Raw genomic sequence first — 27,471 nt, 5'->3', positions numbered from 1 at the left:
TGTGTGCTCTATGCCGAGCAAGTTCTACTTACCCGTCTGGATTCGGTAAAGCTCAGCTGTAAGGTCACTAGTAACACTAACAATTTCATGTATCTGTGCAAGAGAAGAGAAACGGAGAGAAGGTTTTATTAATTTTTTTAAATTGTTTTTATGGCTATAAAAATTGGTCCCCTAAAACAATTAGCTATCAAGTGTTGGTTGTACTAAAGCTATTGGTTCTGAAAATAGTTAAACTGTCCATGTTTCAAGGTGTCTCGTGCTTTCTGTAGAACAGTAACGGCTTTCAGTAACAACGGCGCAGGTCTTCATACGGCAGGACCGGGGATCAAATCCCATCTGGACCGCCTCCCCGTTCGCAGGACTGACTTACCCTTAAAACCTTAAGTTCGGAAGAATCAAATCACAGCAAGCCAGAAATAGTAGGCCGAGACCTCTCTTGGTTTTCCAATCCAAGGAACAAGAAAAGAATTGGTCCTAAATTGAAGATCTCTGTATCTGGACTGAAACTCGTTGATTGCCAACTGTTTCGTCATATGAACTGCAAAGCAACATAGTCCATGCAGTGGTAAAGTGGACTAATCTATGTCACTTGATAAGATAAGGATTCGATACCCGTTCTTCTCGTGTGGAAGACCAGCACCTTTTTTACTTCATTTATTTATAGAGGCTGTCGGTCTTTGGGACCAACACCCCTCACAACATACCTGAACACTTTATCTCCAAAATGCTATAAAACAAGCACTTGTTGCTATAATACTTTCTTCCAAGTACACGCCAACAGCCCCACTTGAATTACTTTCCCGCGCATCGCAACCATCGAGCCGCATCCTACCACCCGCGATATACGCGATTAATGGCACTGAATAATCTCACCCCGTTTTGTGCCTAATCGTTTTGTAGCCAGGGTGTTTTGTCTTTCAAAATTCGTTAAGCATTATTATGGGTGCTTCAGAAGTCATCCTCTCGACCAGCATCTCCCTCAAGCTGGGGCGTGCTCGTGCTCCATCGCGCTCATGGTGCAGGAGCGCCATTATGCCGTTGCATGAACACTCAGCTTGTACTTCATTTAAAAAAATAGGCAGCAGATGATTCATCATTATCATTCCGCTGACATTCGAAGGCGGGCGGGTTCTCCAATAATCTTCCGACGCAAGCTTCCCGGTTATGGCTTGTTCATAGAGCGACGGAAAACCGCAATCTGTTTCCGTCCTCTCTCTCTCTCGCGTCATTCTCCCTGTTTCATCATAAAGCCTGCTGGAGGAAGGATTTCATTCTTCTGCTTCTTGGAGTTCCACGACAGCGAGCTAAGACGTTTCGGTCTTCATCACTCATTCCGCCCTCCCAGACGGTCTGGAAGCAGCGGGCCCTTAATGAAGATGATTTAAATAATGAGGAGCCAACAAGTCTGCCTCGGCTCGATAGCACACTTCCCACATCCGGAGTCGGAGTAGGTGTTTGTTCTGCACACGCGTTTACACGTTCGCGCATTACACACGCATTACTCTGGCCATTAGCAGCACAGCACTGTGGCCAAAAGCTGGGGTGGTGTTTTTCGCATCGCTTCCATTTGTCAATGGAAATTATGAATATTAATTTAAATTTTAATTATCCCTTTGGCGGGATGGGGCAGCCCTCCCGTGCTGCGACTATTTCTTGGCGTTTTATTCGCTTTTTCCCGATAAAACGAAACACGTAAGGTTTTTCTGAGGCTTGTGCAAAAACTCGCTGGCTACTGGATGTGGGAAATTCTGGGAACGTATCCGCTATCCGATTAAATCCTTTTCTCCTCGTTCGGACCTGAGCTGGCTGGTTGGCTGGCTGTTGGCCAAACGCCTGTCTGCCGCCGCACGAATATTCATTAAACACACACGCACCGAAACACCCGTGGACCCGGGATTCCCAGATAATGGCCAGAGTTGTTGCTAATGTTTGCAAATATAATCTCACACTTGCGAAAACTCTGTGCCCGAGCGTACGGGCATGGTCTTGGAGCAAATACATAAATTCATAAATTTGCTCTCCTCACACACACACACGCAGCAACACGAACACTGCGACAAATCGCGCCAGGGAACGTTAGAAGCAATTTGCCCCTGAAGGACGATAATGATGCACACACACACACACATTCGTCGGGTGTTTGGTTTTATCGTGCAAAAACTAACAAACTCGGTGAGCCGACTCGTGGAAATGATGAAAAATGTCTACAAACGCAAATTACGATCATTACACGCAATTCTTGAACAAAGCCTTACAAACGCTTACTGTTAGCGTGCGTGATTTAAACTGTGTGTTTACTACCAATTTGTCATTGCGTGGTGCGTGCGTGGGTGCTGCGTACAGGCGTTGCGTAAAAAGAAATGGACCAAACACTCGACCAAAAGAACATTACCGACGCGTATCATTTTGCGCATCGGTGATCGTTTCGCCGAATGCGTAACGCAAATGGTGCTGCTCAAGTAAACAGGAACATTGCATTAGCGTTCTCGGAAGCAGCTCGGGCAAAATACGGTGCAAAGTTCGACCACGTTAATTGGTGGCCGATTTGATTATTTGCCAAACGTTTAGTCCGGACGAGATTACGCATCGGTAGTTGGTGAAGTTATAGCGTCGCTCCTGGGAAGAATTAGGCGATCGTGGATGGGTAAATGTGAAGGTACAGTCGCTGAAATTAATAGTTGCTTGAAACTTCTATTCCTAATAAGTTAAATGACATCATTTTGATACACCTTTGGATTAGGTACTTCTATTATTCGTGGAACTGCCTTCTATTTGTAATTAAACCAGGATTTTCAAAGACCTAATGTTGAAACTTTGGCAGTTGATGCGATGCCTCTCTTAAGGACATTGCGACTCGTGGTTATGACGACGATGTTATATGAAACAAAGACAGATCACATCTTTGGCTGACATTTAAAATTAAAAAAAAAACGGGCTGAGCTCAATGAGCAACGAAAAATCTCAAACGCAGGACACTCTGTACGCTTGCAATTTCTTCTCACGTCAACTATAAAGAAGAAAGCAAACTGATCTGGCAAAAAAGATTGGTCCAACCGGTTACACCTGTTGACCGTAATATAGCAATTTCTCACAAATCACCAATCACATTAACAAACAACCCAATTGCTTGCGCTATCAGGCGTCAATTCGTCGATGGCGTGCCGACAAATCGGTTCATCCGATCCGATGGGTTCGGAGTTCCAGGCTGGCTCCCGCACTCTGCTGGCTGGTCGAAAGATAGTGGCCTCCGGTGGTCGTGGAGCGAGATAAAATCGCGTTTTGTTTACCAGCCGCTAAGCATCTCTAAATTCTCATCTCCAACGGCTTGTGTGTCTCTCGTTTCGGCACCATCCCCAAAGTTCGACGATAACTGAGCTCCCGAGCCCCGGTGGCAAACCACGGCCCACGTCAACGAGTGTGCGATGCGCGATGACTCTTGGCTGAAAATTGCGATATCCGGTGTTGTTCCGCGTTGGCTCTTGGGCGGGTGAAATGTCACTCCAATCTGTGGCTTTTGATTAAAGCTGTTCGGCGAACTGGGGCCCCGTTCCTGATTTCGCACTGTTTGCACGGTTTGGCAATGGACTTTAATTTTAGAAAGCGCTTCCCCCCTCCGCTATGTGGAGGATTGCGAATCTTCGTGTCACAAGCCGTGTTTTGTTCACATGTGGTTGTGGCCACAGGAGGATATACGTCCGTTGCTGCTTCGGTATCGGTGGCCTGCACGCAACATTATCACACACCGACCAGCGAACGCCAGCGAACGGCCCGAAAGGATAATAAAATTTAGTTTAACAGCCATCGAACAAACAAGTGACCAATCGGTTCGGTTTAATCGGAGCCCACGGCGGCCACCGGCGAGCTGAACGTACCGTAGCGCCGGAAAACCCAAGGATCGAGAGGGTTTTCGGTGTTGGCGGCGTCAGCGCTAACTCCGATGACACACCTCTGTCAGTGTGTATCCATCGATTTCTGCGCCGAGCGTGGCCGTGGTGGATGTGTTGGGGGGAAGGGGTGAGAAAATTAATTTTCCTCTCTATTTATTCACCCATCCCTGGCCGGCAGCACCGGTCCGATACGGTCGGCCCGGGGATGGCGATGTTTAGAATGTGCGGCTGGGATCTGGTCGGATCTTCTGGTCTGGCGCGCGATTTGATGATGGCAAGCGATAGTTACTTTATGTCCGGATCGATTACTCTGCTGAATGAGCAATAAACAGTCGATTCGATGCGAGGAAAAATGGAACACCGAGCAAAATGGAGGTTTTGTTTTCGAAAAATGCCGGTGAACGTTTGTTTATTGTACTGTGCGAAAATGTACTGACTCTAGTTGCTGGCTAGGTTATTTAGTCGGTTATAGGGATAGCTTCCAACTTATGTAAACAATTGAGAAAATAAATTAGGGATAAGAAGTGTAGTATGTTGGAATATCCAGAAGATTACCAGCAAATGTGAAGTGATTAGCTTTCTATATTCTCACTGGCGATGGTGCTTCTGTTTGCTTTTGTTTTTCGCCAGCTAATGGTTAGAATTTCTAGAGACTGCTTGGTGCCTTATAACCGAGCCTCAGTAGCCTGCGCAGTGAGCAGTCAGTCTTGGCATATAGAATCTATCTCTAATCCAAACTTGAAGTATTTGGTCCTGAGGATAGTGCCTGTCTAAGTCATCTAAACAGTGGTGGATCAACCTAGGAGCGGAAGGAGGAACCGTTGTCAACGAAGGAAATCCTGTTGGTTCTTACACACGAACGAATCACAATTAGAGGGTCTCAATTGCCTTTTCACTCGGGGCCTCCAAAGACCTTGATCCGCTACTGGACCTAAAGAATATGCCCGATAAAGTCCTTAGAAAAACAGTGATGGATGTCATGGCCTATTCAGTAGACGAACTTAAGACAATGTTCAGAGGCCCCATATGCGAAATTAGTCATAGACACTTTGTGGATGAAAACTTGGTTATATCTGTGGAATAATGCCTCAAGAGACAGACAAAGATCATTTCAAACAGATTCTTAACAAGTTTGAGATCTCTTACACGATGCATAAAATGCCGTGTGTGGACGCGAAATAGGCAAAACCTTTGTTGTGTCCTCAGAGCAAATAATGGTGGCAAATGTCCAGTTCATCAGAGCATCCCAAAGAGAAGTCCTTACAGTCACTCAATAATAAACTGTGGAAATGACGTGATCGAACCCATGTAAATTTCGTGATAGCAATTTGTTTCTTCAATTATTAACGTTTCATTCATTTTGATCGGCTTTTAACGTTGCTGTAACTCAATGCAATTATGTTACAGGACCCTGTGTTACCGATGCCAATGGATATCATTGTAAACTCTTCAATACATTGACTCATCCTGTTCAAATGGCAATACACTACAGCATGTCCATCAAACTCGCACACATTCATCAGCACAAGCACTAATCAACACGGGCGATTGTTTCGCCAATCGCCGGGCATGACATGTTAATTAAATTCTTCACTGTTACAAAAGAATGGCGAAAGCATGATTTGGAACAACACCACTTACACTGGACCAGTTTGTTTTAATGCCCGCATTCATCGACGAGGCTCCAAATTTGCTCAATGCCCACACGTAGCCCACAGCCTGTCCCTAATGATGTTTGTCAAATCGCACACAAACACGGCATGAATGATTTAGTCTATTGTCCAGCCTAGTTTGCAACATGACATGATGACACGTTTACGATCTGTGTGTGTGTGTAAACACGGGTAAACAAATTCGAAATTAATCTATTTGATTTCGTACAGGCATTATAGTTGAACAAAAATTATATTCTCCCAGCGTGTAATCAACCGTGTAAAATGTGCGGCCATTGTTCAGTTCGGGGTTGCTTCCAGTGTGCAATTTTGTACCCGGTGTAATTTCGCGCCACGCATCATAACCATGTAGCAAACATGGTGATTAAATCCCTCAACCGCATACTTTCCACGTTTGGTGCAAAACACAGGAAGCGTTTCAAGGTTCCACAAACGAAACGCCACCCCAAAAGTCCGCGCAAGAAGATGCAACATTCGACCGTTACCCGTTCTTGACCCAGATATGGGTTGCTGGCGGAGAATCAAATCAGGAAACGATGATAAACGATCGCACGCTCCGATAAAGGAAACAGCTTGAACCGATCATTTCGCATCGATCGCGGTGGAAAGTGTGCCACATAAACAGTGTAGGCTGGTAAAAATAAATAATAAACTTAATTATACGTTCTGGGGCGTGTGCGTGTAGGGAAGGACCAGCGAACCGAGCGAGTACGTGCCCAGAGTGAGCGGTTGGATATATGCTTCTATGCTCACGGATTGTTTATTGCGGATGAAATTAAAATCACCCAGTGGGAAAGGGGTTTTCCCACGGATCGAGTCAGTAAATCAATATTCCAATATTCATCATCATCACACGAGAGGGTCGAGGTGGACAGCAAAACTTTAATTAATGACCGACCTAATTTTTGCAACGAAAATTTTAAAATCTAACATCGGTTAGTAGAGATATTGAAATTTAGTTACTTCATCTTGCATAAACTCATCTTCATATCAATCTATTCTCTGAACTAGCCTACATCTTACATCAATCGTCATTGTTCTTCAAGATGTTAGAGTTCAAAGCGCCTCAACGTCAAGTCAAATGTACACAAACAAATTAAAAGGTCAGCTTGCTGCTTTTGAAACCATTATGAAATCAATTGAACAAGGAAGAAAGTAAAGGTCATCTTACCTCATCTTGATTATGAGCTGCTTATCTGGTCGATTTGAACGATTCCATAAAACGATTGTTGTCTCTTCCGGGTTCTAGTGCATATAGCTATGAGCCTCTTCTTATTCCGCTATCTGTAAAAAAACGATGAAGAAAGAAAATTAGTTTGGATTAAACATACTTGGAAACAGCTCACACAACTCATGCTCTAAAATAGAACAGAAAGGGATGATGATAAGCAGCAGAAAATGTCACCGGAGTCTCTTATAAAAAATGGCAACACAAATACGCCAATTCAGCGACTGTGACGTCAATACACACACGACTCTTCCTTCACGTACACAAAACGTTAACAATGCTTCAAAGCACTCACTTCAACACTTGCTTCCATCGGCCTCAGCTCAATCTCAATCCGCATCAAGTTCAAATCCCTTTTTTCATCAACAAATCGATATCGACAATTCACTTGCAGCCAAACCTCCTGCTCTGCCTACTGCACATACGACGCTCGTTTTAGGGCAAGTGTCTAGCGCTTGTTGGAACAACCGAGGGCCTAGTCCCAAAATATCATCACCACAACGGCACAACATCCTTTCGGAAAAGTTCCCAAAATCCCTTGCCCCAAGGAAGGTGAACCAGGAGCAATCAACGCATCAATTTTCTCCCGTACTGGATAGCGTCTGGCAAAGGAAGGAAGCACGACTTCTCCACCACGGCATTGTGTTGGTGGGTGGGTAGGGTCGGCAAATTCATCTACAGCTTTTCTCGATTGGTTCAATCGCCTGTCGGCAAGATGATGTTGCCTGTTGTTACCTGTTCGTGGTGGTTTCGTTTTTCCCTTTTTTTGGGCTTGGCGTCTCACCTCCTGACGTGCCGCTTCCAGCCATACGGAAGCGGAGTCAAACATGCTCAAACACTGAAGTCTGATCGTGGCTTTGGAAAACCGCAAAGTATTCCCCAAACGATGAAGCACCGAAAGGGCAGCGCAAGGAAACACCGAACACGAAACCATCAACGAGCGGAAACGGAACAGCTGTGGGGCTGTGAGCGAGAGGGTAAGAATGAAAAACTTTATCTTCGTTGGCACCCGGCGGCACACTTCCGGCACTTGCCGAGAACACCTATCTCGATCTCATTTGATTAAGATAATTGAATCAAAGCTTGAATTACGAGCATCGGTTTGTGATTGGGGGTCGAATGGAAATACCCGAGCCAAACCAAGGTACGGGAGCCTCAACTTCCAACACGAACTTCCAATTCCCTCGAGAGCCTTACAAGAGAACCCATAGAGAGAGAAAGAGACAGGGAGGATGGGAAAGAGTGGGCTGGAGGGTTGCTTTTTCGCAATCAACCGTCAGCCGTACCGAGTGTACATGACGACGCTCCGAGGCAAATCGATGCATCGATGTGGAAGCATGAAAAATTATGGTGTTAATAAAGCCATTTATAAAATTCTTCTCCACGTGTGTACAAAGCGAGTGATAAAGGAACAAGGATGCGGTTTCTGGATTCGGTGACATTCGGGAGCAAATCGGAAAAGCAAACAGCAACACGGAGTGTACGGGCGAGCAAAATCATCATCGAAGCACTGATGATAAAGTTCCACTTTCGCTTTTTTGTGCCCGTTGGACGGTTACACCCGAGGGAAACGCATGCAACCGTGTTAAGGATAAGGAGTAATTATGAAGCCCGGCGGGCAAATGGTTGTTTGTGGGAAAAGCAACGATAATCAGGTTGCGTTGTTTAATCTGTGATGAGGTTTACTCAACTCGAAGTCAGCGAGCGATGTGTTTGGGGGAGCATATTTACTTTTATTCGTTATTGATTTGTATTTATAATGATTCAGCAACGAATTGCTTTATTGTAAGGAGACGTTTTATTTGATCAGTAGGTAAGAGCGTAGGTAGCAAATTTAAATTAATTAAAATTTGAACGACAGCTAAAAGTCCTGCAGCTACGAATACGAACCAAGAGAATGTTCACCCTAAGAAGTATAGAATTGACAGAACTATATAGCTTTATATTATACTGTGAATCTTGTCCAGGATATTCAAGGAATCAGGAAAGTCTTTGCTCGTATGCTCGTATTCGAATGCGTATGCTCTGACCTTTAGGATCCTTAGCTCTAGCACAAAGGTGCAGAACGATTCAGACACCAGGTCTCCAGATGTTTTGCCAACAGCTTTTGGTGAGGGAATCGCTCTTCATTTAATGTTCCAGCTTTTCTCAAGAAAGAGACTCCTTCTCAGGTCTAAAAGACTTGTTCGTCCACTCGTCCATCGTTGCGGCTGACAGAACTCTTAATCTGACAGAAGACGGTAGATCGTTTGATGAAAAATTATTTGGTTGCACATCAAGTGCTTGAAGCTAAAGCTCCGCAGCGTGTCTTATATTACTGGCGCCATGACCAAGATTTGAATTAATTATACTCGGGCCAAAGGCTTTACGAGGGGTTTCAAATTGTTTTATGTAACATAAGTTACTTTTTGTGTTCTTCAATTAAGTAAACTCATAACTCATATAACAAGTCATGCCTATTTTCTATCCTCTACACGTCCTTTGTTCTCTACATGACCGCCTCCTGGTACCCAAAACTAACCATCCAGAACGGGTAGAAGGGAACGAAAGAGGAAGTAGAATACATGTCCTCTGGAACCCTATTCCTGTTCAAAGCTTAAGGTTAACTGGGCACTCCCAGTTCAACTGCAAATAGAAAAATGCAGAATTCTGTCGAGATTTTACTTACGATCAATTAATTGTTAAAGCGATAGTACATTTGTTTTGTTTATCTTATTTGTTTAATCGTATATGTATAAAAACTTAATAGCAATTTAGTTCTAAGATTTTTAAAACAAAATTTTAAATTTAAATTTCAAATCATGAATTCGAGGATTAAAGACATCTTAAACTTAAAACCATAATTTAAAAATATGCCATAAATAACCATAAATAAATTATGTAAAGAAATACAACAAAATATTATTAAACATTTAACGTTTTACAAAAAAAAAAATAGTTGTCTTTTGGAACTTAAGTCGAACTAAGCCAGAACAGAGCATGTGCCTGTATAAGCTTAATCTCTCGGAAGCCATTTACGATCTGCTTCAACGCACAATCCACCATGTCACCATCACGGTTCGCATCATGGTAAAGCTGCCTCGCTTCCCATATCTCCCCCTACAACATCGTACACCCGCACCAAAGTTGGTCATTCCTGCTTTACTCCCTGTTTTTACTCACTTCCCCCCCCCCCCCCCCCTGGTTACCATTTTTGCCATTTACCACACAGCCGGCGTTTCGGTTGATATTTACCGGTTTTTTTTTGTTACCGATGTTTTGTTCTCTCCCTTTTTCGTTTTCGGGTGGTTGGCTGGGCAATCGCATACAACCCGGGATTCAAGGCCTTTGCGCCCGCGCCTTTTTCTTCCCGGCGATGGCCTTGAAGCGTGAGGCGGCGCGCACGGTCCAAATGTGGAGCAGCTAACCAGCCGGCCACACCTTTCACTTAAATTCGCCAGCTCAAGGTAAGTCGCGCACCGTACGGCTGGAACCCGTTTTTCGGTACAAATGTCATGATGCAATACGCGCCCGTGTGAGCACGCGCCCATCTCGTGCAATCGTGGCACGGTTGGGAACCGAGGATCCCCATGGGTGATGGTTCGGCGAGGGCTTCCTTCCGACTGGAGCGATGTCCTTGGCTGTCCCTGCGCACGGTAGAAGGAAACCGGTGTGTAACCTTTTCCCAACTTCCGGAGTGTGAGACAGTCCAGTTCCAGTTCAGTTCCTGGCAAGGAAGAAAAGCATGCCGTTATCCTTGCCACGGCTAGTGACTCTCGCCCTCTCTTCGGTCTGTTTAATTTAATCGAATGCCACTTCCTTCATTCTTTGGCAACACACGAAGCAGCTCGAATCGAGCATGTCAATCAGAAATCGCAAACCGCACAGTACCCAGCCGAACCAGTTGCTGGTGCTTAGCTCGAGCAAAAATCGACCAACGAAAGATGGAAAGAAGCCGAAGCACGGAGGCATGTTAACGCCAAAAAGATTTTTATTTTATTTTATGTTCCCGACCCGGTTTGGCCCTCCCCTGGCACGGGGCGAAACAATCACGGCCAACGTTTATTCCCAGTGCCCGCGTTTACGGTGTGTCGCTTGCCACCGAACTGGAACACGCCGTCTGGAACGAACGCAAAATAAGGCGCGCGCTCACACACAGTGATTGTCAGTTGCCAGCCGTGCATGTGAGCCAAGGCGCAAAAAGTTCGAACGGAAAATACAGCAAACAACCGAGCAAGGACTGCACACAGACTGCACATGTGTGCACCAGATGTGCATCAGTACCCAAATACACAGAGAGAGAGAGAGAGAGAGACCGATGCACAGCAGCAAGAGTTTGGTGTAGGTCAGCACTAGCAAAAGCATCCCTAACACTGTGTTGTTTACCGTGCAAGTTTAAATAGTTGCTTAAATAATTATTTTTTCAGCAGTAAAATGTTCTTTGGTTCGTTTGATCGTAATTTTAGAATGATTTTTGTTACATTTCAATCATCGCACCACACATCAAACGGGTTTTTGTTCGATTAATTTGTACACAACAACAACCCGGTACATTCGTTCCGGTTGATTTATTGATCACGCATTTGGCCAGTATTTACATTTGTTTGAAGTGCAGTTGGATGTCGGGATGGAGAATTTATTGCTCACGGGAGGGGGGGCCTCCTAAGAGCCGCCGACGGGTAAGGGCAAAAGTAATAAACACACAGCTTTAATGTTTTTAACGTCAATTCCCTTAACGGAAAATCAACGTTTATTAGCGATAATTACGCGTAGCTGTGTGGAAGGCAAAACTGTGAAGACACACATTCCCATGTCTTGTGACAGTTTGATTTAATTGACATTTGCAACGTCGTTGATAAATCTATTCCCTCGTTTGCTGCCAAGATTGCACCCGTACGTGCCGGTTTATGCAATGTTGCGATACGCCACCGTCCAAGAACCGACCAGACGATCGGTAACCGCGTCATCATTATTGTCCGTTTGTCGAACGTTTTGTCACCCATCGTCATCATCACCATCATCATCACCATCGTCGGTTCATTATAAACGCTACAAACAATAATTTAAAATTTAAAGCAGCACTGCTTCCTCGTTGCAATCTGTTCGGATCATCTTCCGCCAAACAGCATCATCATATTCATCGCCTGTCACCGGCAAACGAATGCGAAGCGAAGCGAAATGCAACGAAACTACACAATCCACTCCCGACTGTGCCTTCCCCATTCATTCATAAATAACGATCTGCCAAACGTGAAACGTGCTGTGAGAGTTGCTGGCAGCAAGCACACCTTAACCTTTTGCGATGTCTGCTCGAGGATCGATTGAACCGTCAAACGGCGAGCTCGGGAAGCTTAACAGACCATAATCATCGATAAGTCGAAGCAATGAATGCATAATGTGCGTGGTGCGTGGTCCATCATTACGGTTTATCGCTCAATGAGCGTAAGCTGATTTCTTTCGTGGGAATAAAGGCGGTTGAAGAAGAGTTTCCCGTACGAAGGTGTTGAGAAGATGCACCATTTGAAGAGTTCTCCCTTTTTAAGTCAGATAAGCTTAACGGAACGAAAGAGCTTAACAGCGTTTCCTGGTGTTTTTCGATTCCATTTACATTATAAACCTGTCTTAGTATGCCCATATCTGAGTTCAAGAAAACACTTTATCCCCTTCTCGATGAAAAATTGGAAACGAATTGCCCAGCAAGATCTCCCTTGGCGTAATATCGCAAGACCAAGATATATTTTCAATTTTAAAGTAAGAGAAAAAGTGACAATATTGATCGCTGTTACTACGTTTTGTATAAGAATATTCATTCTTCATCTGGATGCCCTGCATTGGGAGATATGAGGGGGAATATCCGTTGTTGGAGCTCAAGAGACGGTTTAAGTCGAATCACGCAAAGACTCTTTGAATTTACGATCTAACTATCGTCTGATACACTTCTCTTAAATAACTATTAGCAATTACACATAAGAAAAACTTATCTTCCTACCAAAATACTAGGAAATACAAGCAACATAACATACCCATCTTTCTCCAGCGACAAATTGTATTCTGCCATACAAAATGTTGGCCGTATACAACACGGTTAACAAATTCTAAGCTGACGATGTAAAATGGTGAGAAAGTTGACTAAAAAAAAAAAAACATCATGCGCTTCAGGCAAAATCACCACCAAAGTTCCATTCGCTCTCGCGTTGCCATGGCAGCAAACAGACTGTCACCTTTTTCTGACGTTTGACTCTCGCCGTGCAGGCATACACCGTGTGTTCCATCCGCCTAACGAGTGCTAGTTATGTTTTATAGAGCATAAAAAGTAATTAAATTTCAAGTGCATGGCCCTCGCCGAACGCTTCGTCCTATGTCCCGTCGTCGTTTCGAGTGTGTGTGTGTGTGTGTGTGTGTGTGTGTGTGTGTGTGTGTGTGTGTGTGCATGCGGCATACATCATCACCATCATCTACGAAGTGCAAGTGCATGTGTGGGATGGGATGTTGGGATGTTCGCTGAACGCTCGAACCGTGGGAGCGACCAGCAGAGTAAGAAAAAAGCACGGCTGAACTATGTCCTGTTGTGATTTATGGGAATGTATCGCCAGTGTCCCCAGTGACAATGAGGAAGGAAAATAAACACCACAGAAAATGAAAGAATGATTTCCTTCAACGCTGTTACTGAGCGAACGAAGCGGGCAAGAGCTTGAGGAAGGACGAAGCGGGAAGAACACTGTAATATAAATATCTCTCGTGCACTTCATCTACAATTCCAGCGAGGGTTGGTACAGCAGAACCACCAGAGAAAACGGCCAGCAAAAAACACATAAAAAACCGGGTGAGTTAACTTTCTCAACCACTCCGAAGAAACGATGTCCATCGGGAAGAATCTGTGAAGCGGTGTAACGTTTAGTGAGGTTAGAGGTTTATCTTTCACCGATCCGTTCCACCCATTGGATTAACAACAACGCACAGTTATCGAGCGAATAGGTTCCGAGGTGTATATGCAGATGCATGAGGTTCGAGAGGGTTCGAAGTCCCTCTATCGCTGGCAGTATTTTACCATCTATCCATCCAGATGTGCCACGCCGATCAGCATTCATTCGGGCAGCGTAGCATGATGTGTTGTTCTTTGCTTCTAAAAAAAGCATCATTGGATCGGTGTTGACTACAGGGCGAGGAAAACATAAAGCAGTGCTTCCTCAATAGTCGGAAGGCGTGTGCTAGGAAATGCCCGTCAACGTCTAGACAAGCGTACACCGCCTAGTAGCTGTGATGGCAACCAACCTAAGCAGGCTGGAAATTCCGTTCTACCCAACAACAGGCGAAACATCAATAAAAACAACCGAGATGGGGCTGCTCGCTAGCAAGTTGGAAGAAACTTTCCAACAATCGGGAGATTATCTTTAATGCCTTGCTGATGCAAAACTGATGTGTATTTTCGAGCCAAATTTTAAAGTTTCCGATGCGCTACTGTTATTGTTTTGCATCGGAGTGTACGGATGAGGCTGCTGCAGCTTATCACAACTCCGGTTGTTCTTGTTTGTGTTGCAGTGTTCCCATTGCTGGGAGAAACACAGCTTCCCGCTGCTTGAGTGCGTTAAACAAAAAAAGCAAAACAATATTCACCTCGGACCCACATTACACAAACACCCGCTCATTAATCATCACCATCATCACCGTCAGAAGCTCCAAGCCCGAGCGCCCTCACTGCAACGCGAAACAGTGTTTGTCCACTTCTACTTGACTGCTCGCTTCAAAATGCAAACATCCATCTGTAAGCTTAAAGTCAGCTGAAAGTGGCTTCCTTCGGGGGAGGTGGGCATCTTTTTGGCACCCACATAAATATGTTCACCCGCTGGCGTGCATCTTCTCCCCTCCCCCACTTACACAGACAAAACAAACACGGAAGCTGTGGCGTCCACCACGATGGCGAAGTGCAATTTCTCCAGACGACCATTTTGCTATTCATGATGTATGGAGCAGCCGAGTCTACCGATATCTCGGGCACATCCTTGCCACGGTCCGCTGCACATTAAGAACGCTACTGCTCGTATCATTATCCTGTGAACGAGATGCAAATGCTGCACATCCTTGCAGCACTACACGTCCGGACGTTAGACTCCCGGACCCATTGATTACCCAGCGTATCGTGGAGCGTGTGTACACCGAGCCCCCTGTGCTAGACCCGGTGATGCGTGCCGTATGCGAACCGAGACCGCACGTGGGACTAATTTGTTCAAATCGATACACCGTAACCGTCAAAGGACCGCTTGCCCGGAACCGCTTTGCCAGCTTCTTGGCACGGTGCGAACGCGACCCAGGTGAGCGGTGCCTTACAGTGACGGAAACGGAACCAGCCCAGCCCAAGCCGGAGCGAGCGTATTTGTTTACGTTATAATTTACAGTACTGTTTACCGTTCCGGTCGCTCGGGCATATATTAGACATGACCTCCCCGGGAAACCTGGAACCTCTTCCCCACGGGTGCCATTTACACCCGGTGCGAGATGATACTGTTTGAAGTCGGTGCGTGAAAACATCCGTCGTACTTCGGCTGCCATCTCACCAGCCTCGGAAGCGTACGACAGACGACAGACTGGCAAACCACCTCGGGATGGGAATTTCTTCTTCCCGAACAGTTGGTTGGTGCTCGCGCACGGAAATTGATTGAAGCACCGGTTAAGATGTGTAAGACGGGTTTCTTTTTGTGCTGCATCGAACATTCTTATCCACCGTGCAGGAGATCGTTTCATCATGCTGCTCGCCGCCGACAAACGCTAAACGGCTCTCGACGGGATTTCAAACACATAAATTTTACCACAATGCAACAACCGGTCTTACCATTCGGCAAAGCAAACGGGCTTTCAGTGCTGCGTTGTAACGCTTCTTAGCATCATGTGCCATTAACGTTGACCCCATGTCAGAGATGTGCGAGTCTTGCATGTTACAGTGAGAGCCATAATTTTCAGTCCATGTGTAGCCCATCGCAATTTCGATGCAAAGAAATTCATCACATTATTGTTATGTTTTTTAACAGATAAGAAAACATGTTTTGATCTAGAGTTCTTGTCTGGATTCCTCAGAAATCAGCAGATTAATTCCATCTAGCAGTTGGAGCAGGAATCTTGGTCCAGAATGAGAAACTATATGGAGTATATCTACCACTAGTAGAATTCTCCGATGACTTCTGGACAGGGTCTTTAAGTACACTGCTCCTTCTTTTTATTTGGCATGACTACCATGAGTTTAATATTCAATATAAAGTCCTTGAAGTGTAATTTAATATTATGAAAATGAACTAAAAGAAAGCGAGTACACTGAATGTCTCTACGGCCACTGTGACTAAAACAGCCATGAGCTTTCCGAGAGCTCAAGAAACGCCATATTTACACATGGCGAACGTTCCTTTCACGGGTTAACCTCTCGTGAAAGTACAGTTCTCTTCTCCGGGATGAAATTCAAACATACACACATACAGACAACAGATTTTGACGGATTCAATTGATTGTTCTTTATATTCAAAACAAAACGTTCAATAAATTAAACGAATGATGCGTGAGTCTTGTAACGGGGGTTTTGAAGATATGTACAAACGGTGCCGGTTGTTGACAGTCGAGGGATGCGCACTTAGTGGTGGATCGCGGCGGTGTAAGCGACTGGTGTGGCCAGCTTAGCAACCGGAGCGGCGTACGAGATGGTCTTGGCTACCGGGGCAGCGTACGAGATGGCCGGGCTAGCAACGACGGTCTTGGTGGCCAGCGGTGCGGCATAGGCGACGGCGGGCTGGGCAATAACCTTGGTAGCGACCGGGGCGGCAGCAACAACCTTGGCAGCGGCCAGAGGCTCACGGTGGACGACAGCGTTGAATCCGTTGTGCGGGTCAGCCGTGTACTCGACGGTACGCTTGGTGCCATCGGGGTCAACGACGGAGTACGATCCCTGGACAACATCTCCGCTGCGCGATTCCTGCTGGGACTTGGAGTCTCCGGTCAGGGCGTCCGAGATTCCGTACGAGAATGAGTAGTGCGGGTTGGCATCGTACTCTTCTGGCTGGGCGGCGTACGCAACCTTAGCAACGGGTGCAGCAACCACTGCCGGAGCGGCAGCATAAGCGACCTTGGCGACTGGCGCAGCGACTACGGCCGGGGTCGCAGCATAGCTGACAGCGGGCGAGGCGATGAGGCCAGCGCGCGCAACGGCGATCAGTGCAGCGAAGGTCACGAACTGGAGAGGCAGAGATTAGGTAAGTTCTTTCGCATGTCTTGGAGCTTCCTTTGTTGAGGAATCAGTCAGCGAACCCCCAGGAGCACATACCTTGAATGCCATTTTTGCTTCGGGTTGGAGCAGATGTTGTTCACAGCACCGGATGATCAATCGAACTGTGCCTGCAGTGGGTCGAGCTGCCCAATTTATACGCCCGACCGTGCGCTTGCCCCGAATGGCGAATGAGGCTGTTCTTGTCAAACTGCATCCACTAAACAGAAACCTTCATCTTATCCATATCCCTTCCAACGCACACACCTAGACACACAGTGCAAAGAGCCCGGGCCAGTGTACAGAGGGCAAGTGAAGATAAAAACGTAAAAGCCACGTAAAAGTTGTAACTGCATCAGGAGAATCAGGGCGTCTCGCGTTGCGAAAACAACCAGCCGACAGGCGTTGGTCCAGCATCAATTTCCCATGCACCGGAGATCCCGTGTGCGAAGACAAAACGCATCAAAAAAGACGCACACACACACACACACGTGCATCAGAGTCGCGTGCAAAGCCGTCGCGCTCCACGTAATGTAGGTCTTGCGAGCTGACGTGAACCTGTCTGCCGATCCCGGGTCGGCCGACTCGCGTCGATTACAGGCCGCAGCATCGTAAACGTAACGCTCGCAACGGATGGATACCACCTTCCCCGTTGGCGAAGAAGGTCGTTCACTTTTAGTTTCATTGGCCTGTTTCTTTTTGCTCACCGGGGTTTTGGGAGGGAGTCTGCCGCTGCCGGTGATCGAGGCTGTACTCGAGGTCACCCTACAGTGCGAATCGGTTCTACCGGGGTAAGGCTTCGTGTGACTTTGTGCTAAGTGGATAAACTGCCCCGGCCTATGGGATGGAGCTCTCCCAGCGTGTGTGTCGCGGGCTGCCATACCCGTGAACTTCCGTTCCGACCGATCGACCGACCGACCGGGAGCCGGAATGATTTTTGACCTTTTCGCGGGGTTTGCGTGGCTGATTGGATTGCCATTCTTTATGGCAACGATCGCCCATGCTTTTGTGCGGTTCACACATGCACGCGACCGGCTAGGCCATCCGGCTGATTGGGGGATCGATTTTGGCACAGGTTGTAGGGGTTTGGTTTTTTTTTTGTTTGCGATCGACATTCAATCACGTGTGGACAGAGCACAGGGTGTGAAGAATTGCCGATTAAAATGTGATCAAAATGGTCTAATAAGATTTGAACAAAAAAAGTCCAACCCTCAAGGATGTGTAAAAAACAAAATGAGGTATCATAAACACGCAATCAAAGTTGACAAGGGTCTTCTCAATCAGTACGCTATTGTGGTTAGAGACCCGATCGATAATATCCAATCAGACTAACAACTTTAGCCTTTTTTCAAGTGCGAGCTTGAACTAGGTATGATTTTAAGAAAATAAGAATTATTTTAAAAAAATTCACGTTTTTTTGATATGTTTAAATATATATAAACAGTGACCTCAATTTGAAACTTTGAAGAGTAAAATGAAGCTCAACTCAAGGTTTGAAACGTTTCATCAGATCCTCACTTTAAACATTCCGCAGCGTTGCTCAACCTCAACACTTATAATAACGATCGTTTAAAAATGTGTATTTCCTTGCGAAATCAGTATCACTCTAGTTGCCAATTTCCTGAAACGCAAAGCTATCGATAATCTTTGCAAAAAAAATTAACCGACAGAAACTAATGACCCGTACCAAACTAAATAACGATTTCGCGGCGATTAAGCTATTCGTCGTACCGTCGCAATGTGGATACGTGGATCATTCATTCATCAACCGGTGGTGATTGCAACCTTGAGCCTCGGAGAGCGGTAGAAATTGGGTTCCGCAAAGAGTACATACCAGCCGGGGCCGGTTCTAGCGTCACACACGTCTCGTTAACATGGTGATCGGTGATTCGATGGACTGCCATCTGTGTGAAGTGTATGCCTCTGCAGCAGCAGCAGCAGCAGCAGCGACAGCGAGAGATCAATCCACCCCTCAGGCAAGGTCGTTGATCAGACTTTGCAGCTATAACAAGCAGTCAACGGCCACTTTTTACTCGTGCGGTTTCACCTAGATTTGCCCTATATGTCAGCAGCCCGGTGGCACAGAAATAATATCGTAAGGGTAAAGGAAAATATCACACGTAGCTCAGAGCATGAATTGCATCAGATTTTGCATCACTTTGGCAGGGAACAAGTACAGCGGAAGGAGCAAGTAAATTAATTTCTTAAAATGAAAACCATAATTATGACAGTTTTGTGGTATATTTCATTATCGATTGGAAAATAATTTACAGGAAGCGTTTCAGATCAGAACCACTGTTGACTGTTTAGTGGTAGGAAGCGTAGGCCGGGGCGGCGTACGAGAGAGCTGGGCTCGAGACGTAGGTCTTGGCCAGAGGAGCGGCATAGGAGACAGCCGGGCCCGAGACGTAGGTCTTGGTGGCCAGAGGAGCGGCATAGGACACAGCTGGGCTCGACACGTAGGTCTTGGCTACTGGAGCGGCGTAGGAGATAGCTGGGCTCGAGACGTAGGTCTTGGTGGCCACTGGGGCAGCGTACGAGATGGTCTTGGCTACTGGAGCGGCGTAAGAGATGGTTTTGGCGGCCAGAGGAGCAGCATAGGCTACGGCGGGCTGGGCAGCGATGACCTTGGCGGCGAGGGGCTCACGACGGACAACAGCGTTGAATCCGTTGTGCGGGTCAGCGGTGTAATCAACGGTACGCTTCAGACCATCGGGATCAACGACGGAGTACGATCCCTGGACAACATCTCCGCTGCGCGATTCCTGCTGGGACTTGGAGTCTCCGGTCAGGGAGTCCGAGACTCCGTACGAGAACGAGTACTGAGGGTTCGCGTCGTACTCCTCCGGCTGGGCGGCGTACGCAACCTTGGCGATCGGAGCAGCATAAGTAGCGACCTTGGCCACCGGGGCAGCGACAAGGGCCGGAGCAGCAGCGTAAGAAACTGCTGGCGAGGCAATGAGGCCAGCGCGGGCAACGGCAACGACGGCGGCGAAGATCACAAACTAACGAAATCGGGACAAAAGGAGCGGTGAATTAATATCCGGCGATCCATTCCCATGAGCCGCTTCCGGCCACTTCGTTTGCCAGTGAAACCTACCTTGAATGCCATTTTGAGATGTTTTGGTGACTTGTTCACTGGTTGGTGGAGCAGATTGAACTGTGCTCTAGTCTACTTTCAACCAAGGTATTTATACAGTCCGCTACACTACTGTTCTTGGCTCGCGAATTGCATCAGAAATTTAGCAAAAGGTGGCTGGTGTGGGAAGTTTACTTTTTCGATAGTACGCTGCCAACACCCCACTTCAAATTCATCAAAGGCCAACACGATCAATGAACTAAATTGACCGTGCTTAATGGGCATATCGCGGATTACATCTTATTCCGCAAGTCAGTATTCAGGAAGAACTGAAAGCACAGCAAGAGACAGTGCGTGTGTTCGTTCTCTAGGTCCTTCTGAAGCAGGTTTGAAGTTTATTTTTAAATCATATCAGTTTACTCAAAACGAGATTTGTACGATCAAGTAGATCGGTTAGATTTGGTGCTAAGGGAATGTAAAAATAACATGAAGGACTCATTTATAGTTAATAATTAAAAGACAATTTTAGGCCAAATGAGAACAACCTTTATGATACAAAAGCAACGAAAAGTCAGTAAATGTGTTTGCTACATCGACTGCTTCCACTTCATAGTCATCCACATTAAATCCAAAGTTACACGCCATTTTTTAGAAAGATCAGTTGAAATAGTTGGTCCAGGTTGAAAATTTTGATCTCTCAAATCTCTATCTCTTTCGCTCTCTACATGTCTCTCTCTCTCTCTCTCCTTCTCTCTTTCTCTCTCTTCCGACCTAACGACCTCTTACAGTCATATCTGCCATTTCTGACTTATTAGACATAAAGATACACCGCAGTTTGATAGTCAGTCCTCACTACGAGGGGACGGTTCTACACGGTGGTCAAGACCTCTGTTGCCATCGCTTTTACCGACCCGGTGGCTCCAGGAATTAAATTGCAATAAATTTTAGTCTTTTTCTATGCATGGAGACTAGCAGTAGCAATAACGATGTCTATGCCTCTCACAACTGTTATAAACCGGATTATAAATTGTACAAGACTTTTTACAAATCTTTCGCTATTGTTTCAGTCACTTGTTAGAACTTGTCGATTTTGGTGTAAACTAACTTTACAGAAGTATAGATTGGATTTTGTTGTCTTTTAAACTCCACAATATGCCCTATAAAATCAACAGTACTTGGGTTATGTTATACCATTCGTTCTTCAGAGATATTTATTGGTCTATATTGTTATGAATTAGTGTAAGTGAATACTTTACAGAACCATTGTAACTAAGATATGATACTTCAAATTTAATGTATCATTCTATTGTTTTAATAGAATAAATATTCATGCATAGAAACAATATAAATAAATAATCATGTTTGAAGTAACTAACCAGCTCCTAAAGCCGTATCTTTGGCTTTTGTCACGGCTTTTGATCATATATTCGGCAGGTCATGGAGCGAATTCTCTCTGAAGTATTCTACGGTGTAAGAACTGATTATCCAGCCGAAACCTATAAACAAGTTTAATAAGCTCATTTGATGTGCATTATCAAGTAAGACTTTAACCCAACAATAAAAAATCGTCATTGAGTCAAATTTTGTATAACTTTTTCTTCTTCCTTGGCACTACAACCTCGAGAGGGCTCGGCCTGCCATTTTGGCTTTCTGTGACTTAATTTTACCCGAAGCAAAGTAGTCAGCCCTGCGTAGTGGGAGGCGGTCTGGATGGGATTTGAACCCCGGTCCTGCCATGTGAAGACCGGCACCGCTGTCGCCTGAGAGGTTTCGTGGCAGGCCGTGACTTTCTGTGACTTAATTATACCCGTAGTAAAGTAGTCAGCCCATAATATAGCAGATAAGAAAGTAAGCCCTACCTACTGGCAGGCAGTCTGAATGGGATTTGAACCCTGGTCCTGCCTTCTTAAGACCGGCGCCGTTATTTCCTCGGCCACCGAACCGACCCAAGTTAATTTGCCTAGAGGGTATTTAAAGGATTGCAGGATTGACGAACAAACCTTGAATATGGCCAAGACAATTCTACAAAAAAATATATATATATAGTTGATTCCTTAAAGAAAAACGTCAATAAAACCGTAGATCATTTAAAGGCTTTGGTAAATAACGGAAATTCTTATTAAATGGATCGAAACGTGAGAATAAGAATTTAACTTCTGCAGTTAACTTCCACAACTACGATACTGAAATCATTAAAAAGTAAAAGAAAGGGTAAAAGAAGATAATATAGTTAACAGACCAAAGCGTCCATAAATGGCCCGACATAATTGATCATTTAATACCATTAACTGAACAATACAATTTAAAAACCGGTTAATTAGGTTGACTGATTTGTATTTGCTTTTTTCTTGTAATAAATAACCATCATTATGTAACAGTGCGTTCCAGTCTTTTCAGGATTTAGTGGTAGGAAGCGTAGGCAGGGGCGGCGTACGAGAGAGCTGGGCTCGAGACGTAGGTCTTGGCCAGAGGAGCGGCGTACGAGACAGCCGGGCCCGAGACGTAGGTCTTGGTGGCCAGAGGAGCGGCATAGGATACAGCTGGGCTGGATACGTAGGTCTTGGCTACTGGAGCAGCGTAGGAGATAGCTGGGCTCGAGACGTAGGTCTTGGTGGCCACTGGGGCGGCGTACGAGATGGTCTTGGCTACTGGAGCGGCGTAAGAGATGGTCTTCGCGGCCAGAGGAGCAGCATAGGCGACGGCGGGCTGGGCAGCGATGACCTTGGCGGCGAGAGGCTCACGACGGACCACAGCGTTGAATCCGTTGTGTGGGTCAGCGGTGTAGTCAACGGTACGCTTCAGACCATCGGGGTCAACGACGGAGTACGATCCCTGGACAACATCTCCGCTGCGCGATTCCTGCTGGGACTTGGAGTCTCCGGTCAGGGAGTCCGAGATTCCGTACGAGAACGAGTACTGAGGGTTCGCGTCGTACTCTTCTGGCTGGGCGGCGTACGCAACCTTGGCGATCGGAGCAGCATAAGTAGCGACCTTGGCCACCGGGGCAGCGACAAGGGCCGGAGCAGCAGCGTAAGAAACTGCTGGCGAGGCAATGAGGCCAGCGCGGGCAACGGCAACGACGGCGGCGAAGATCACAAACTAACGAAATCGGGACAAAGGGAGTTGCAAATTAATATCCGGCGATCCATTCGCAAGAGCCGTTTCCGGCCACTTCGTTTGCCAGTGAAACCTACCTTGAATGCCATTTTGAGGTGTTTTGGTGACTTGTTCACTGGTTGGTGGAGCAGATTGAACTGTGCTCTAGTCTGCTTTCAACTTGGTATTTATACTACCGTGCTTTTAAGCGGTTTGATACACTTCTGTTCTTAGGTCGCGAATTGCGTCAGAAAATCAGAAAGAGGTGGCTGGTGTGAGAAGGATAAAGCCGACCGTTTTCGTTTTCGATTTCAATCCATCCCCTCCTTAAAGTAGCAACAAGTTGTGTCGTTCAATGACCGTGTGTGGTTTGACCGTGTGCAGGAAGAATTTTAACTTCAGGAAAAGAAAGAGTGATCGGTTGAAAAGGAAGGTGTGACAATTTTAAGTTTTTTTGTGATTTTTATTTTTGTGGGACAGATTTTGAACCAAACTGGCCAGTTTGGACGACGCCTGATAAAATCTTTTTACTTTCATTAATGAATCGTTGGATTTCTTGCTACCTTGCTCTTGTCTCGTTTGTCTTTACGCTTCGACTAGAGATATTTCCATTATCTAGTGTCAGTGACTAATTTACATTCCGTGTCAGTAATTCTCATTTATTTATAAGTCAGCCTTTGGTGTTGTAGACACAAACTACTCTGCAATATATTCAAAGTACTTAATGATAATAAAACTTCCAATATGATGCAAAATACGAGTAGAACAAAAATATATTAACAAGTGTTTTGATTGAAAATTTTAATGATTTTTTGACAGAATATATATCTTATAGATTAAAAACTTGTAAATGAAGGATGATATTAAAGCAAAGACTCTTCATGATCATTAGCTGTTAGAGTCTGGAAAGTATTTTTGTGTAAAACATGGAACGATATATCCTTTGACCGTACTCTGATTCTTACCTCGCACTAGTTTATCTGACGTCTTGTTGTAGTGACATTGTGATCTTGCCTTGTGTTTGTGATAAAGGGCTTGTTACTTGATTTTAATGTGGTCTACTGAGTTTGTTGATACTTGTCAAACTCTGCCTTGTATTATTTTTTCTTAAGATTGTCATGATATTCGTCTCGAGCGATATCTTATTCATCATTTTTTTCTGTATAGTCTACCTATGTGGATATTATAAGTTAGAACAAGATAAAGTTTAATGTAAAAAAGCGAAATAATTATATGAGGACTGAACAGTCGCGGGAGGCCGAGCTCTCTAGTGGCCCAAAAAACCACCTACCCTTCTCTTCTCCACAGGCACCAATCATCTCCCTCCACAGGTTAACAGAATCGATTCAGCTGAGGCTCACAATATCCATTCCGCTATTGACCATAATATCGCAAGAGATTGGCGGCCCGGTGATAGATGCGACACTGGAGCCGGTCTTCACACAGCAGGACCGAATTTCAATTCTCATCTGGGCCGTTCCCCCATAGTGAGAACTGACTATCCAACTATGAGGTATCATTAAGTCTAGTAAGCCAGAAATGACAGGCATGACCTAAGAAGTCGTAAGGTCAGGAAGAAGAAGAAGAAGATTGCAAGAGATGTTGGTACAACATAAAGAAAGTAATATACCCACAATGTAATACATTAACTAGTTTCCCCTGGGAACTGATATGTATTTGGGCCAGATATGCAGCCAGAACGTTGTCCCCAAAACCAACAGCAACAATCAGATTCAAATGATTCATTACAAACAATCAAGACATATTGTACTAGTTAATGAAATCAAAACAAATAAGATCATGTTTACGGATTTGTATTTGCTTTTTTCTTGTAATAAATAACCATCATTATGTAACAGTGCGTTCCAGTCTTTTCAGGATTTAGTGGTAGGAAGCGTAGGCCGGGGCGGCGTACGAGAGGGCTGGGCTCGAGACGTAGGTCTTGGCCAGAGGAGCGGCGTAGGAGACAGCCGGGCCCGAGACGTAAGTCTTGGTGGCCAGAGGAGCGGCATAGGACACAGCTGGGCTGGACACGTAGGTCTTGGCTACTGGAGCTGCGTAGGAGATAGCTGGGCTCGAGACGTAGGTCTTGGTGGCCACTGGGGCAGCGTACGAGATGGTCTTGGCTACTGGAGCGGCGTACGAGATGGTCTTCGCGGCCAGAGGAGCAGCATAGGCGACGGCGGGCTGGGCAGCGATGACCTTGGCGGCCAGAGGCTCACGACGGACCACAGCGTTGAATCCGTTGTGCGGGTCAGCGGTGTAGTCAACGGTACGCTTCAGACCATCGGGATCAACGACGGAGTACGATCCCTGGACAACATCTCCGCTGCGCGATTCCTGCTGGGACTTGGAGTCTCCGGTCAGGGAGTCCGAGATTCCGTACGAGAACGAGTACTGAGGGTTCGCGTCGTACTCTTCCGGCTGGGCGGCGTACGCAACCTTAGCGATCGGAGCAGCATAAGTAGCGACCTTGGCCACCGGGGCAGCGACAAGGGCCGGAGCAGCAGCGTAAGAAACTGCTGGCGAGGCGATGAGGCCAGCGCGGGCAACGGCTACCAGAGCGGCGAAAGTCAGGAACTGTTGGGATAGCAAGATAACCGAACGCTAAAGGCACTCCGTCCACAAAGAAAGACACTCACACCCACTCCAACCTACCTTGAAGGCCATTTTGAAAAGACGGTGCAGGTGATGTTGTTCACAGTACAAAGGATTCAATCGAACTGTACCGTGATTGGGACCGGTGATCCAATTTATACGAAATGAAGCACGATGAAATGGTTCAAACGACAACTTTTCCGGTTTTGGGCCCGTTCGCGTACTGCGGCGTCCGAGCCGGCGTGCAGATTTGGCCGTTTTCAAACCGAACCGTGCTTGAACTTGAGTTCGTTGCCTTCACTTTTAAAAAGGCGTTACGGAAAGGTCACATTCGTGCGTTCCTGGTCGTTAAACGATGTGTGACTTTGAATTCCATTGCAGTGTGTCTAGTGTTGTGCATGAGTTGCACAATTGGTGATCCACTTTGGTAGTCTTCTTGTTCGTTCTTTGTACACAGCAAGCATGCTCAAGAGCTACAATTTAGTGGAAGAGTTTATAAGTTCTTCTCTTCTTTAAAAAAGTATTAAATTCTTTTCGGTTCTTGAAGAAACTCTTCGATCTTTTATATGTGTTGATCACAGTTGAAAGAATTCAATGCATACAACGCTCTAGAACGCTGCGCTTCACACTTTCACTTTTATTCTTGACCATGAGCTGTCCTTGATATTATGTAACGCCAAATGGCATATCCAGTTGGAGATTCTCTTTTATTCTGATATTCTGTCTCGGGCGGAAGCTAAGAAACAACAATTCTACACACGCCCAAACCCGGTTCGCGAAACAAACAGAACGACTGGCCAAAGAGTTTTTCGACCAGTGAGCCAGGTATTATCTGGTAGATAAATAAATTTTAAAAATTGTATAAAAGCTGGTATAACTTGTACATCAGTTAATCCTGCTTTTTTGCTGAAACAAGGTAACGACTCTGCGTATGGGATAAATTACACGAGCAAAAAGCCCTGACATTCATCGCATTTCAACTTGTCGCCCAGTTTCGTTCTCTTAATCCCACGCATCTCCAGTAACGCCTGCTCCGTAGTTTGACCTAGTTACGCGTATTTGGTGTATTGTTACATTTTTACAACAGCTTGGATAAAGGTCACTTGAAAAAGAATCAGTACTGAGCAAATTCATCCAAATAATTTACCTACTGGAATGCTTCGGTCAAATTTATTAAGGTTGTTAATTCATAGATTTTTGAGTTAAAAGTTCCGCGGGAGTACTCCTAAAGACACAGGCAGCAGGATTTCATCTCAAATACCTACCCTGAGCATGCTAGACATTAAAACATTTACTGCTCTTCGTCTGACTTCTCAGAGCACCCTTCGAAGTTTGAAGCGCTTGAGTGACTTGTTTCAAGATTTCGGGTGCTCTGGGTCCTGTAACTCTTTATATAACTAGTCAAATCTTTTGATCTCCATATGAAGATCTTCGACATAAAATGAGGAATGCTTTAATCTTAATACAAATAATCTTAACTAGGTAGGACCTTGGTCGAGTCTCATTAATTTGGCCAATGATTAAAACCATCAGCTGTAGTCTATCATACAACAAACTGACAGTTTTCTAATAGCTTGGTGGTTCATTTCAATCCAACTGCTACGATTTTGACATCTTTTCTAACGTCCAACAAGGAGCAATTCCAGCAAAGCACGTCAAGCCATCCTTCACATCAGCCAAAGACACCTTCA

The 27,471-nt window shown here is 45.5% G+C and overlaps 3 protein-coding genes across 11 annotated transcripts in view; all 3 read right to left on the bottom strand.

Moving 5' to 3' along the window:
- Window positions 1-27,471, bottom strand: part of LOC118505142 (papilin) — a 61,071-nt gene that overhangs the window by 13,650 nt on the left and 19,950 nt on the right. For all 9 annotated transcript variants that reach the window (XM_036040495.1, XM_036040497.1, XM_036040496.1 and 6 more), the window contains exons 3-4: window positions 6,732-6,844; window positions 33-93 (exon numbers count right to left, since the gene is read on the bottom strand). In XM_036040495.1, the coding sequence (XP_035896388.1) occupies window positions 33-93; window positions 6,732-6,736 (66 nt within the window). In that variant the 5' untranslated portion in view covers window positions 6,737-6,844. The remainder of the gene's footprint in view (window positions 1-32; window positions 94-6,731; window positions 6,845-27,471) is intronic.
- Window positions 16,240-23,434, bottom strand: LOC118502490. The gene is made up of 7 exons (XM_036034722.1): window positions 23,281-23,434; window positions 22,490-23,185; window positions 20,108-20,179; window positions 19,317-20,012; window positions 18,341-18,372; window positions 17,068-17,239; window positions 16,240-16,977 (listed from the first exon to the last, which is right to left on the bottom strand). Exons 1-7 carry the CDS (start codon window positions 23,290-23,292, stop codon window positions 16,381-16,383), a joined length of 2,277 nt encoding a protein of 758 aa, XP_035890615.1. The 5' UTR covers window positions 23,293-23,434; the 3' UTR covers window positions 16,240-16,380.
- LOC118505247 (cuticle protein-like) lies at window positions 24,994-25,948 on the bottom strand. The gene is made up of 2 exons (XM_036040798.1): window positions 25,841-25,948; window positions 24,994-25,762 (listed from the first exon to the last, which is right to left on the bottom strand). Exons 1-2 carry the CDS (start codon window positions 25,850-25,852, stop codon window positions 25,064-25,066), a joined length of 711 nt encoding a protein of 236 aa, XP_035896691.1. The 5' UTR covers window positions 25,853-25,948; the 3' UTR covers window positions 24,994-25,063.

The sequence above is a fragment of the Anopheles stephensi genome, chromosome 2 (assembly GCF_013141755.1).
Source record: "Anopheles stephensi strain Indian chromosome 2, UCI_ANSTEP_V1.0, whole genome shotgun sequence".
Classification (NCBI taxonomy): Eukaryota; Metazoa; Arthropoda; class Insecta; order Diptera; family Culicidae; genus Anopheles; species Anopheles stephensi.
This window is presented reverse-complemented; position numbering and strand designations above follow the sequence as displayed.

Coding starts and splice junctions, on each gene's coding strand:
- LOC118502490 (XM_036034722.1), bottom strand. Junction 20,180..22,489: donor CTGCCTACGCTTCCTACCAC/TAAATCCTGAAA, acceptor GGTTGAAAGTAG/ACTAGAGCACAGTTCAATCT. Junction 16,978..17,067: donor AAGCAAAAATGGCATTCAAG/GTATGTGCTCCT, acceptor CTGCCTCTCCAG/TTCGTGACCTTCGCTGCACT.